The sequence below is a fragment of the Athalia rosae genome, chromosome 6 (assembly GCF_917208135.1).
Source record: "Athalia rosae chromosome 6, iyAthRosa1.1, whole genome shotgun sequence".
In the NCBI taxonomy this organism is placed as follows: Eukaryota; Metazoa; Arthropoda; class Insecta; order Hymenoptera; family Athaliidae; genus Athalia; species Athalia rosae.
This window is the reverse complement of record NC_064031.1, coordinates 6,115,944-6,130,246: the sequence shown is the minus strand read 5'-3', so window position 1 is coordinate 6,130,246 and position 14,303 is coordinate 6,115,944. Positions and strand designations below refer to the sequence as shown.

The 14,303-nt window shown below is 43.4% G+C and overlaps 2 protein-coding genes across 3 annotated transcripts in view; one reads left to right on the top strand and one right to left on the bottom strand.

The window, feature by feature from the left end:
* LOC105692523 (phosphoinositide 3-kinase adapter protein 1) overlaps positions 1–14,303 on the bottom strand; it is a 47,530-nt gene that overhangs the window by 22,170 nt on the left and 11,057 nt on the right. For both annotated transcript variants that reach the window (XM_048656771.1, XM_048656770.1), the window contains exons 2-3: positions 8,940–8,987; positions 6,278–7,210 (exon numbers count right to left, since the gene is read on the bottom strand). In XM_048656771.1, coding sequence (XP_048512728.1) covers positions 6,278–7,210; positions 8,940–8,958 — 952 coding nt within the window. In that variant the 5' untranslated portion in view covers positions 8,959–8,987. The remainder of the gene's footprint in view (positions 1–6,277; positions 7,211–8,939; positions 8,988–14,303) is intronic.
* LOC105692517 (SOSS complex subunit B homolog) lies at positions 10,917–13,890 on the top strand. The gene has a single exon (XM_048656787.1). It carries the CDS (start codon positions 12,893–12,895, stop codon positions 13,544–13,546), a length of 654 nt encoding a protein of 217 aa, XP_048512744.1. The 5' UTR covers positions 10,917–12,892; the 3' UTR covers positions 13,547–13,890.

The window sequence follows — 14,303 nt, the reverse complement described above, 5'->3', positions numbered from 1 at the left end:
AAAGAGTGATTCCACTCCGAGCAGAATCTGGGTACAGAATTTTCGTAATCGGTATAAAGAAGTGAAGTATGATTATAGATTTAAAAGAGTGTTGAGTGCGAGATACAACGGCGGTGTATGTAGATGTGTGAAATAAGTTTTGGTGAACGAGAAAAGTGAGAGAAATTATTAAAATGAGGTAAAAAAAAAAAAAAAAAAAACAAAAGTAATCCGAGGCTCCTCCCGTACGTTATACCGAGTGCGTTAGAAGCTCCTTGCCTCGGCTAACAAAATGCATGCGGTGAAGAAAAAAAAAACAAGTTTTGGATAAAAATAGTGAGAGACGTCTGTAAAAACAGAAATAGGTTCGAGCGCAAGACGACCGACGATGAGATACGAGAGCGGGGCGGGTGTTGCGGCAACTCGTTACAAAAAATCGTTTCATTGAAATGAAGCATTGATGGTATCGTAGGTACGAAGAAACTGATGCGAATAAATCAGAAACGGGGTAAAGTTTGAAACAGCTATACGGGCAAAAAATGGACTTTTGACAGAACTCGGGTGATTAGCTATAAATTATCATGAGTTACGATCGAAAAGCAGGATTTAAATAATCGAGAAACAAAGTAGTCCGTTTTAGTAAAAAAAAAAAAAAAAAAAAACAATTCATTTTACCAGATTGTGCGCGAGTATTTTTAAATTGTTCGCTCACGGCTGGAAAACCATGTTCTAAAATTGATCGAAATATCATTGCAGCCGCGGGAATAGAAATTGAGTAGGAAAGTTCATTGAATAATCTGCTCAATGCAAAAAGTATTCTCTCGTTTCGTTAAAAATTTTTCACCAATTCGACCGTAATTCCGCTCGCAAGAAGTCCAAGGTCACATAGGTGAATCCATTTCCGCAATTACTTGCAGATAATGCGCTCATTAATGATATGCTCGAACTCTTACGGTGATGATAAGATTTACGTTATATTAGCGTTTTGAAATGTGTGTAGAAAAAATAAAGAATCACTATTTCATCTTGGTCGTGTTCATTAATATGTAAATATGTTAACTTTTTCGCTACACTTACACCTTAATCAAATCACCGTTTGATATTACGTGTTGGATACTTCGCGTTACTATAGTGCCAAAAGGGCGTATCGAAAAAAAAAAAATTCTCCAATCAACTTAAATATGATTAAAATACATGAATCTGTAGAAAGAACGAAAAAAAAAAAATATAATTTCTTCGTCGTTTTTTTTTTTTTTTTTTGTTCAATTATTATTGATTATCAGGCACAGAACAAGAAAAAAAATTACTTCAGTACTAAAATTACACCTCAAACGTACCCCTCAACTCGATATATTTGAAGAAATATTTGTTTGAATGAAAAATCGATGAAGATTTGAATTAGGATTTGAATGAAATTACCTGAAAATTATGTACAAACTTTCTAACTCTATTTCAGAAGAATAACCACCAACTGTCAACCTCGAATTTGAAAATTCATTGTTGATGGCACAAGGAGAATTGAAGCTCGAAAATTGGAAATACAGTGTAATTGATCAGTATAGTCTATTCTTTCAGTAAAAATAATTTATTTGTGTTTTTTATTGTATGGTATTGTTGTGGTTTGCGCGATTAGGCATAATCGATCAGAGTTTATTAATGCAGGTATCATAATGGGAATCGCACAAACGAAAATTTTTCTTTCATGAAAGTAAATATTTGGTTTAAATAAGTTGAGTTGAGAAGTATCTACGTTTGGGGAATATTTTGTACTACTCTTGTAATTTATTTTTGTTATGTCCTAATAATCAATAATAATTGAAAAAAAAAACGATACGCCATTTTGGCTTTAGTAAGGCGACTCAATTGTTGTAAAATAAAATTTCGAAAAAGACAGTTCATGCATAGTAGGCTACGTCACTGGAACAGATGAGGGACAACAAATGTAAAGCACGTTCAGCGTTCGCGTTTGATTACGTTGGCAAACGCGGCCAAGTCGCGATGAATTTGCGGGGAAGAAAGTTTGTTTGATTCAATTGTTTACGATAACTACGGAAGTATAGCCAACGAACATCTGCCGCCTCTGAACAAACGTTGTCATCTCTTATTGTTAGACGAGCTCGATATCAGATAAGCGCATCTTATCGTCAAATGCTGCATGTTATTATTTACCTATGTATATCGCGAGATCCATTGATCATAAATCTCTAAAATATTAGTGCAAGTTCGAATGAAAAGGTCGAATCAATAGAATGTTGGAAGTACAATTTCGCGAAAAACAAAACGTGAAACAATCGGATCTCGCGCAAAATTCGGTGGCATCCGATTTTTCGATATTCCTTCCCGTGCAGGATCGGCGCGTCTGCCGTCGGTAGAGGACGCGGCAGAGAAGAAAAAAAAAAAAAGGAATGAGAAAGGAGTAAACTGTAGAAAGAACAGCAGACAGGCGATACATCCGGCTGCCGGTGCAGCAGCTTTGCCCACCGGAAGTCGAGTCTGTTCGCGGTGTCTGTATAAAATACACATGCGCGTGTATCGCGTATACGTATAGCTATGCGATATATGTATAGTATATGCACACACGTGCAATCTATATATATACATATTCACCGTACGTATACTCGTGTAGACGTAGTTCCGGAGAACCAATGTCGCCTAACGTCCCTGGCGGTCTCCTAGTTGAAGGAAACCGATCGAAAGATAGCATTACCGCCAACATTTTCAGATTTTTGGGCCAAAAATGAAGTATTTTTCAAATCTATTGTATCACACTTTTCCAACGAATTTTCACCCCAGAAACACGAATCCGTCGATCAAATTGAGTTGTAAGAATTTTTCTCATCGAGACATCCTTGATCTTTCACTTTTTGAATCGATAAATTGACGTTAACTCCATCAATTTTATAAGCTGATCAATTTTGCTTTCGCATTCGGAATCCTGAGATCAAAATACTCAAGAATAGCATAGACAACCCAATGAAAAAATGTTCATTATTGACTCCTTAATAGAAGAAAATCTATAGCGATAAGTTGATCATAATCGATAGATCAATTCAGCTTGCAAATTCGGATTCCTGAGCACAAATTGCATAAAAATACCAGAGAATACCTAAGAAAAAAAAAATGCGGAATTTTAGTCCGAATTTTGAGAAAAATCAAAGCTTTGCAATTTTTTCTCTAATCAAAACGAAGAAAACTCTTCAAATAATTTAAAAAGGAGTGTTCATCCCTAGTTATATGAACCGGTTCAGTAATACAATATTTGGCCAAAATAACGTCTCTCAAATTCCGGTTATTCATCAAATTTTGAAATAACAAATAGATTTTGTCATAGAACGATTCCGCGACCCATTTTTAAATCGACAGGGGCACTATTCGGTTATTTATACAATTAAGCACGAACAAAACAATGTGGGCCTACACACTTATGTATACCGTTCGTGAGTACACTGTATAATATATTCATAGTATGTGATTGGAAAAGTGCTGGATATACATCGTGTTTATGATCTATGTGATTTCCGAGCACGCAAAAGGGCGTCGAACAGCGTGCCGGAAGTTTATAGCGGAAGTGCAGGTAGTTCCTCTACTGCAGGCATTTTGTATAGGTGGTGCGAGTTGAGATCCCGTTATTCAAACTTTTCGAAATGAATAAAAATTTGAGAGGTTTTCTCAAAAACTGAACGTCGAAAACTTGATTCTCCAAATTCATGTTCGTATAGTAAACGTTTCAAAATCACAACCGTGAAATATCGAGAATCGAAGACCAAAAGGGCGTAAGATAAAATGCAGCCACGAAAGCATATCTCAAAAAAGTTTTGAAAAAAATGATTTTTCAATGAAACGTGATCCGGGAAAAAACCTTTTTCCAACGTTCCAAGTTGATCGCCTCCGGCAGTTTGACTCCGCGTGATTATTATCAAGTCCGAATTTTGAAACACTGCCGGAAAGGCTTATCAACATCAGCAGGAAAAAAAACCAAGTAAATTTGTGAAACAATTGTTTGCGGATTTCATCTTCTTTTGTGGGATACGCCATCGTATCGGCAAATCGATCGGAAGTCCATAAGAAGTGAGGTTAGCGCTCTTCCGATTCTTAACTCTCGACGTATTCGTTGACTGCAGGGACAGATTTTTCTTATCCCCTGGTTATCGCGCGAGCTTGAAAGAGCGATAAGATGTTTTTATCGATACAGTTTCAGTTTTTTTTGTTTTCTTTTTCATCATGCCGGGAAGTACCGCGCGGCTTTGCGACAACTGGGTAAAACATTTATTCGTGTGAAACCGTAAAGCAGACGAGCCGCTGATCTCGTACTCTGGACCAACATGGCCGATACGGAGCGTTCATTTGTTATTCAAAATTAGTCGCATATCGTGAGCACTGGCCGCTATCTCCACCAGGTTGAAAATAACGAAACTAACCTGCAAAATGTTGTTTATCGTCACTCGTCGCTCCTACATGACTATGGGAAATTCATGGCTGATTTTGAACCGATAAAACCTCAAGAAAATAAAAGCACAAAAATTACGAGGCCCGCGTTTCGGTGACATATTCCGGTAAATAGTAGCATATAGTAGTATGTAAATATTAAAAAAAAAAAATATTTTGTATACCTGCTCCGAACGAATGAAAAAATGTTATCGGTCGCCTCATTCCGAAATTTGGGTACTTCATTTATATTGGCAGTAAATGTCTCACTAGTTTTTGCAAAACTCATCTATCTTATTCCGTATAAAACGTAAATTGATACGACGAGTCCATTGAAATATATAATTTCATCGTCTCATTACATAAATCACAGCTAGTTCATAATATTACTACGTTGACAAAGATGCGATTGGAAGGAGAAAAAAAAAAAACAAACAACAACTTCAAATACAAGATTTACAATCTCTGGGGTGAACTAGGTATTTCATTAAGGAAACACGTGTAAACTTCCGCCCTCGCTTTTATTTCTCCCGGATATTTCTGCAGCAGGCGACCGTTTTAACTGTACACATTTTACTGCACGACCTGCACCACCTTTTCAAACGGCCTGCAGCTGCCCAATCGACCGTAACACGCCGACATTCAATTAACTCTCGTCTAATTTTATTCCCACTTCCTCTTATTATTTCACTTTCTCCCTTCCTCTCCTTTTGATTTCAATTTTGACTATGATTTTGATTTTCTGTACATAAAATCTCAGACGTATATACGATACCTTGTTCAACGAGTTTCGAAGGTTTTGGATTGAAACTTGGAGCGCACGACAGACGAGTAGAATCGTTTGGTCGTGCTAGCGTTTCGAACCAACCGAAATCATAAGTCGGTTTAGGAATTAAAGCGAGCATTGTATATTATAAACAAGTATAAAAAAGCCGAAGGGATAGAAAGAAACTCATCTACGCGAGTCGGAGTCAGGAGGGGACTTCCGGTCCCACCGGAAGCCGTCAGTTCTCCTTCAATTCGTCCCTCTTTCTCTTTAACGTACGTACGTACGTTCTAAACGCGCGCGGCGTGCTTAGCTCCGCGCACGACGCAACGCACGTACAAAACGCTGCATTTATACACACTATATATATATATATATATACGTGTACACAGATATACACGCGGGCAACTACTTCGGTTATAGTAGTAAGTTCGTATAGTAGATTCATCTCACAAGCTATTATACAGATAGGAAAGATTATATGAGTTATACTACGGAAGTCTAATCAGTATTCCAGGAATGATGTCCTGCATTTTCTATCAACGCCGGTAACTTTGCCGGCGATACACACTCGCGTCGTCTCAAATAAAAAATTCTCGACGAGTTACACGAGATAAAAGAACTCTCTCTCTCTCGGTAGTCCGTCAACGTGAATAAAAATAGGGGTGAAAAGAGGTGAGAAAGCTTACGGCCGGACGAGGGATATCGATCGTTACAAAAGTCGAATTAAAAGTGCACTCCGTCTAGCCGTTTGTAATTGCCTCCAATTCAGGAGAGGTTAAGTTCCTCGTTCGGCGAGGCCGTATATTGGATTAATTACTCTATTTATAAACGGTGAAATTTCATTGAACTATAATGGCGGCCTTGCCATTGAGTAAAACGATATTCGTACTCGCGTCGTCTTTCCCATTGCCCATTGTATCGCGCTACGTTATACGGATCATGCGGGTAGAGAGTGTGCTCCCTACGCCATAGGTATACCTACAACGTGCGATCAGCTGGTAATCGTGAGAACGGAAGTCCTCGAAAATCACGTCCGCCGATCGCGGAAAACAATCGAAACAAGGATACAAATAACCACCGCTAATAGCGAAAAAATCGTCTCACCTTTGCTGGACGCGCTCCTGTGTCTCCTTCGTCTGGAAGGTTTCGCCTCCTTGGTCGTTTCGGTCTCGTTCGTTCGATCCTGAGACGTAGTGGGTATCGGTGGCGCCATGGTGTCGGGTTGTTGTATGTGTTCGTTAGATATCTTCTTCGTCGATTGATTGTTGTTGTTTGTTTTGTTGAAAAAAGTGCCTATCGAGTGTCGCCTGCGACCGGCGGCGGCCGATCCAGGTATCGGTAGAGTGGCGGAGATATTGTAGTATCTGGCGTCGTCGACGCCGAGGAAAACTTCTGGGTCGTTTCCGTCGACGACCGAGAGGCCGGCGGTCGTCGGTTCTTCCCCCGGCAGGCCGCAGTAGACCATGTCGTTCGACAGAAGTTCGCTGGCGGATTTCGGTATCTTTTTCCTTCCGGGTCTGCGTCTGTCGTTCTCGGAATGCGAGTGCGACCTGTGAGGGAGATAGGGAGACGGCGGGGCGACGTCCGACGGTCGCGGATCCCCGTTCAATATTTGCTGGGTCTTTTCCGGGTCCGTGTTCGCGCTGACCGATCTGAAGAGGTTCCTGAAGCTCCTCCTCTGCGCGCTCGGCGCCCCGTTTCCCTGCTGAGAATTGCCGCTCTGGTTGGCGGTCGCGCACCCGTTACGCGAGCCGCCCAGCAAACCGACGCGCTCTTCCGCGGGCGTCGAGGAAGCGCAGCTCGCCTTATCGCTCTCGAAATTGGTGATGGTGCTCGTCGTCGAAGCGGAGGTCACGCTAGCGGACGAGTTGGATCCCATCTTGTCCACCTTACGTCGGAGGAACGAGGTTAAACTCCGGGCGTGAGACGGCGACGACGAAGACGAGGAGGAAGTCGACGAGGATGACGAAGAGGCCGAGGCGGGAACGGCGCCGGACGAACAACCGGGTGCCGCCACCGAGAAGTACGTGGGATTGTCTGTAAACATACGTCGGGATTTCGAGTCGATGTTCGCAAAGAGGCCTAGGGCAACGGAGGGGGCCTCCCCCCCTTGTTTTCACAGAGATCGGACTCGCTTATCCTTTTTCCGAAGCACCCGTTCGGTCGTTGACCACGGATTTGATCGTCGAAACTGTCGAACGCACAAAACTTCGCGGTTTATCGTTACACCGTACACCGCGTCGGTTCGAACAACCGAACGATTTCATCGTCTTTCCCCATCCTCGGTGAAATGAAAAGGGAGATCAGGTATTACGAATCGTTGACGCCGACGAAATATCGCGATAAGCGGGAGACCGGAGAGCCGACCCGATCTCGTCTACCGGTAGTCAGTTCTGTGGTAAACAAACAGAAAAAAACCACCCCGGAATCTGACGTTCTTCGTCGATACGACGACCGCGACCGAGAGGCGTTCGGATTACGACTAGGCGGAAACCCGGTAGGTCGTACGCTCCTGTACCTGCAGACCTTAGCTACGCTCTGCCGTCCTCGAAAGAGACGAGGGCCGATGTAGCTGCTGCTGCTGCTGCTGCTGGGGCGTCGAGTTGGGTTCACGTCCGGATAACTAGGGTTTGGTTGGGTCGATTCGGGTGGGGGTGAACCGGACGTGACGACGGCTCCTCCCACCCCACGGGGGCCAAGAAGAGAGCACCGAGAAAAGTGCCGCGGGGAGCCCTGCGTGCAACGTACGTACGTACGTACGTTCAACACCGGAAATACAACGCCATCGCCATCGAGACCGTCGACAACCTCTTTTTCGCCCTATAACCTTTTCCGCTACGATTTATCCAATTCTTTCCGTTGCTTATCTTCAATTCCGTCGGCGCTCGTTGCGAACGAATATAGCTGATAACAGCTCCAATTACGTGCTCACATCCGATTTTAATCGGGGGATGACACGGGTGAGCGAAAAATCTTTCTCTCGTGGATAAAAAATTGTAGGATGACCGCGACGACGAGAATTCGTTGGAAAGTTGACCGTTTCAGGTAATTTTGAGTACGTATAGATAAAATATGAGAGAAAGGCAATTCTGAGCCGAACGAAAATAGATCTTATCCGAGGGATCACCTCCGAATTTCGCACCTCGGACACGTCGGAGTCTGGAGATTTTTCGTCACCGATAATCGTTTTACGCAACCTTCGCACGTCCGTATCAACGACATGCGGAGATCCAATTTTTTCGGACCGTAATTCTAGAACTTACAGTCGGATGTATTTCATTCCAGTTAACACTCCATGCCTACCGCCATACCAATAAAGATAACCATCTTTTGTTTTTATTATTCATACGCTCGACGAAAATTGTATCCACGCGATAGCTAACTCGGTTTCTGTATATAAGGAAGAATAAAAAAAAAGAAAAATTGAAAATTCACTAGGAGCGACGACGAGGGGAAAGATTTTTCGACAAAAGCGATCTAATCCAAGATCAGGACGCGGTGAGCGGGATTACCGAATAATAATAGAAAAGCTATAACCCAATTTTATTGAGACCTGCAGCGCGGCGGTTCGCACCTTTGGTAAAATGAGGCGAGTCGACGACACCGAGACCCGTGAGAGAGAAGTCTCGTATTCCAACGGAGCGGTTCCATCACGGGGTGTCTCGCGGGCGGTAAGTACAAAACACGCGCCGGGACTTTCTCAATTCTACGATTAATCCCGTGATTGATCAGAGTTCTATCGTATTAGAGTATTTCTCGTTCTTACCAACAGCCATTTTCGTCATCTGCGGACCAGGGGGTTGAATTACTCGATCTGAAACAAACGTGACGAGGTTATAATTAATCGCTTGTCGAGAAATACGGAACACCTCTCCAAATTCTGACAACGTATTATTTAAGATGAGAAAAATGCAGGGATCGCTTCGCTTCGCGATGAGATCAAACGTGTGCGTTCCCCCCGTCTTCTCATCTGCATTAAATAAATAAAACAAGATACGAAACGACGGTGTCGACTGTTTGTTTCACACGTGTCGCATACGTATGTATGTACAAAAGTGGACGGGTGCCTAATAATACGACGAAAATGGGACATGCGTAGCTTAGCAATTGCTTTTTGTGTACGCGCACATATTATATCGGTATAGATAAGGTACGAATATATATAAAATCACGTCTCCTCAGTGCGCGCACACGTCCTCCGGGTTATAAACACGTAGCTGCAACGCCGACACCCGTTGCACCGACACACACACACACACACACACACACACACACACACACACACACACACACACACACACACACACACACACACACACGTGTTCAGGTACACGTCGACAATGTCAAAGTAGTTGGTGGTGTATACGGTGGTGTATCTACGGTATATCGTAATCAAACGGATGGCGGTCAGCGGGAACTCGGAAGTCCCGATATGGCCTTCTTCCGCACTGTGCGCCTCTTCGACGCTCGTGACTCCGGCTAATCTCGTATTTATCTCATTGTTATTTCTACGCCGTGCTAACTTATGTCGCACACGTGATCGACTCGGAAACAAAAAACATCGATCGGAAAATGACATGGATCTCTCCGTCTCTGCGGCGTGCCCAAAACCGAACATGGATAAAAAGATCCGTCCGCTGTTCTTTTGTTTTTTTTTTGTTTTTTCCCACAAAAATCGATCGCAGCGCTCTTCCGAGTTTTCCAAAATTCGAGACTCAAAAGAAATTTAAAAAAAAAAAATCAAAACAGCGTTTCCGAATCAACAACTACGTTCAACTATTTTACGGGAGTGAGGAGGGCGGGGGGGGGGGGGGGGGGCGCGGTGACGGAATTTACAGAACATTGCTGAACCGAAAGATTTCATTCACCGCTAGAAATAGTTTGCGGAGCCAATGTAACGTGTATGTAATTATAATATACTCGATATTCCAAGGTAGGCGCGTATCTGCGCCCGATTGTTGAGATGTGTTTCTATTTTGTTCGTGACGGGGACGACCTCGAGCGAATTTGCAGCATCGGGTGGGGTTATGGCGCCCCCCGTTCGGGTGTCTGCAGGGACTGCTTCTGGTTGCCGCGGTCTACGAAATGGTAAACTTCGAAATATAAACCTCGAAACTGTACGGTGAGTAAGTAACAGGGCCAGAGTCCAGGTCAAGCTACGAGGAGAGCTGGGACGCGGAACCCACCGCGCCGCTGCACCACCTTGCTTCCAGATGGTGAAAGAGAAAATAATTGCCGTCAATTTCGAAGGACGTAGCTCTTCTTGCCATCCTTGGGGGAAAAATCGAACGCACAGCTGAGTCCGCATTTTCGAACGAATCTTCGATCCCCGTAATTCCAGAGTCTCCAAATTATCGATCATATAGTATTTTCACTCCAAGTATCGGCGGAATTTTTCTTTCATTTTTTTTTTTTTTTTCTTTGAAATCTGCTATTTTTACGGTATCTTGCGGAATCGGGTGTATTGTACGAAACGGTGGGCAACTCGTGTTATATTTGGCACGTGTTTACCAAAGGACCTCAAACTATTTGCACCGAGTACTTAGTGCGTGCCCCATAATCCAAACAGACGGTAATAATAGCTAGCTGCAATAAAGTAACACGAACTTAACAATCTTCCATTTTTTCAATATGGCCGCGGCGGGCAGTATACAAGTCGAGCATACTTTTCTTCCAACTTTGTTCAAATTTGGTTATGGGATGGGATATAGAAAATACAGAAAAAAGTCGACAGCGAAAAAACTCAGAAAATGTAGCCATTACTGATAGATTGCTCTGAAAGAGTTAAATAAAAAAAAAATACTAAAAATTATTCGACATTTTGGCGATGTGAGTCGAAAATGAGGTTTTTCAAAAATTGAACCTCGCCACCGACGCAATCGTTCGGAACCATCAGCTCCCGGGCTAAATTTTTCCTCAAAATTCGAAAAAACCTCGACGGAGAATAAAATCTGAAATCCCGGCGAATTTCGTTATTTCCTCGAAACCTGCACGTCAGCAGGGGTTCCACGGAGCGCACGAAGAAAATGATCAACACGCGGAGGAGGTACGAGTATATATAATAGTTTATGCGAACAACAACCCCGCGGGAGTGCTACAGATTCAGGAATAACTCGGGTCGCGTGCTGTACGTGTACAGGTTTGGCAGGAGATGCGAAAACGCGAATTCCGATCGCGTTCGCGTTCGATTATCGGAACCCTTCTCGCCCGACAATAAGTTCAGGCAAACGACGCCCAGCGCACGATTTCCTCGTCAGAGGGCAATGAGACGATCGCGAGAGTCTGGCGATCCGTTTTATCCGTTTTCATTTTTTTCCGCTCACATTTTAGCCCCCGCAATTTTTGAGCACGCGCGGTATTCCACACGGCGTACACGTGTGACGTGCTGCTGTACATGTTTTCACTTCTTTTTTTCTTTTCTTTTCAATCGTTTTCGCGCACCTGCCTTATATGTTTCCGGTCGAGTGCGTGACCTTATAAACGCGTGCCAGGAAACACATCTCGGCGTAACATTTGCAGATCTTTACAACGGGAGGAAAATCGCACGTTGCATGTCGCTATTTTTATTCATACCTGCAATATCAACAGCGTTGCCGCCGCCTCCTTATCTCCGAGGCTACCGAAGCAAAATTTTGAAAAGGATAACAGGTTACGATTCGGAGGAAAACTGAAACCCGAATTCCGAGTTTTCCGAGAAAGTTTTCAGAACCGAATGAGACGGAACTCGGAAGTTCGGCTTGCGGTTGACCGGATTTTTTAACGAATTATGCGAGCAAAATTTGACCTGCGGTAGGAAACGGATACATGTCCGTCATTAGGTTGGCACGATTTACATTCGAAGCCACTGCGCGGTTGATGTGATTTTCTCGTTTTTGGATTAATTGAGTCGATATAACAGCTTTGTGTGTCTACCCTATACGTTCTCTGGTACCGAAAATGGGACATCGGCGTTTGGTTTAGAGCCAGGAATCAGCGTTTTGTTCAACGCGTACCTACGCTGCATCCGTGATGTGAAGTGAGATTTTATCCTAGCTCTAGTCATTCTATAATCGACAGATGATCGCTAATTGGTCGAGTTGTTTCGAACTGATTCAGCGGCGGAACAACAACCGGAATCGAAATTTCAACCATCGGATAAACTAAACGACAGTTTACCCGCAGGTGGAACAACCGGCCCTTAATAAAGTTAGTGAAAAGTGACCTTTGTATGAACCGCATTATGAATACAACATTATCACCTATATTGTCTATAGTTATATACTTAAGAATTATATCTTACTTGCGTATATTTATCGAAAATGTTCAGAGTGAACGACACAAGTCAAACGCAACGCGGAAAACACTTTGGCGGCAGATTTTACTTCGACCGCAAAAAATTGAACCTTTGACCGAAGATTTGAACGATCGATCCATTGATATACATATACATCAATCAGTGATCGAACTTTTTTTTCACCGTAATGAAGTAGGTGCGGACCGATTCCGGAAGCAGCCATTGCGATATATCCCTCTTCGGTGGTAGCTAACCATCGGCAGGATAAAGAGGGCCGTGGAGCAACTCGTGCCCGGTAAACTGTCAAGTGATACTTATTCGAGGGATATCTGCCGGTTAGGTGGACCAAAAAAAGGTGGAACAACCGAGCCTGAGAGAAAACAATTTTTTTTACAAAGTTTAGTGAAAAAATTTAGCGGTGTAACGATATTGTATTATTTACAACTATGGAATACGTCCTTATAAAAGACATACGTCCCGGCCAGAAGAACATAAACGTGGTGTTCATAGTTCTCGAAGTTGGCCAACCTGTAATTACCAAAGAGAACCGCGAAGTTCGAATGTTCAAAGTTGCGGACAGCACGGCGTGTATGAATGTGTCGATTTGGGAGGAACCGGGTCAACTGTTGGCACCCGGTGATATCGTTAGATTGACAAAAGGCTACGCATCCGTGTGGAAACAATGCCTGACGCTTTATTCCGGCAAGGATCCCGATATACGAAAAATCGGAGACTTCTGTATGGTCATTAACGAACAATTGAACATGAGCGAACCTAACCCTGCCTTGGCTGAACAGCCTTTGAATCAGGGAGGTTTCGGCCCACCCGCTAGAAACTGCAACAACGCAATAGCGAATAACGGCAATGCAGATAACGCAGCTTTTCCTCCGGGAAGACGAACACCGAGTGTCACGACTCCCGCAACTTCAACAACGACGAGTTTTGCTCCGAGGAAAGGTGGTAACGGTGGTTCCGCGGGTCTTCCTTGGAGATTGGCGAGATTTTCCGGAAAATCGGGGTCGAAGTCCTCAACTGCAGGAAGGGGAGGATCTCGCGGACGCGGTGGATACCCAAATGGAGGAAGAAGCGATCGCGGATAACGGGGAGATCGAAAAATCGTCCACCCTGTACGTTGTCACGTACGGAAAACGGGACATCGGCGTTTTGGTCTAGAGCCGCAAGTGCGACGCGTATACATACACTAGCTGCATCTGTGATGCGAAGTGACATTTTATCGTAGCTGTAGTTATTTTATAATCGACAGATGATCGGCTAATTGGTGCAATTCATTGTCTATAGTATCGTATAAAAATGTTACGTACACGCGTGCGAGAACAAACGTTAGGATCGTACAATTTCGCTCCGCTCGCAATACGAATGTTCTGGAATAGATTTTATAACCTACTTTGCAAAAGAAAATAAAAATAAATTGTACCGATCTATATTTGATTTCTATTAATGGCGAGTAATGTTCTCAAAATCTAAACCGGTCAAGGGAATCTACGAAAAAACATCATTCAAGGATTTCTTTTATTTTGATTTTCACTTTGGGAATGTTCCAGCCGTCGAGAGGCGCGACCCCTGCGAGATTGTTTTTATAACGTGGAAAACTCAACTGCCAAAACAAAAGAAGAGCAATAAACCAACGCGGATGTACTTTTGGAATCAATATGGCGGTCGGTCCGAGCGAATTTACATCGATCGATAATTTTCGGCTAATTGTAAAGTTAATCGGGTGAGATATTCGCCCGTGACGTCGTGCGCTTCCGAGAGGGGTTTCTTCTTTCCCTCCTGTTACCGGATATGAAAAAAGGAGGAGGCGATTATCTGGAGTCGGACGATCTCCGAGGCACGCAA

What these genes read in the sequence shown, in the direction of transcription:
- LOC105692517 (XM_048656787.1), top strand. Translation starts at nt 12,893, where the DNA reads ATGGAATACGTCCTTATAAAAGACATACGTCCCGGCCAGAAGAACATA.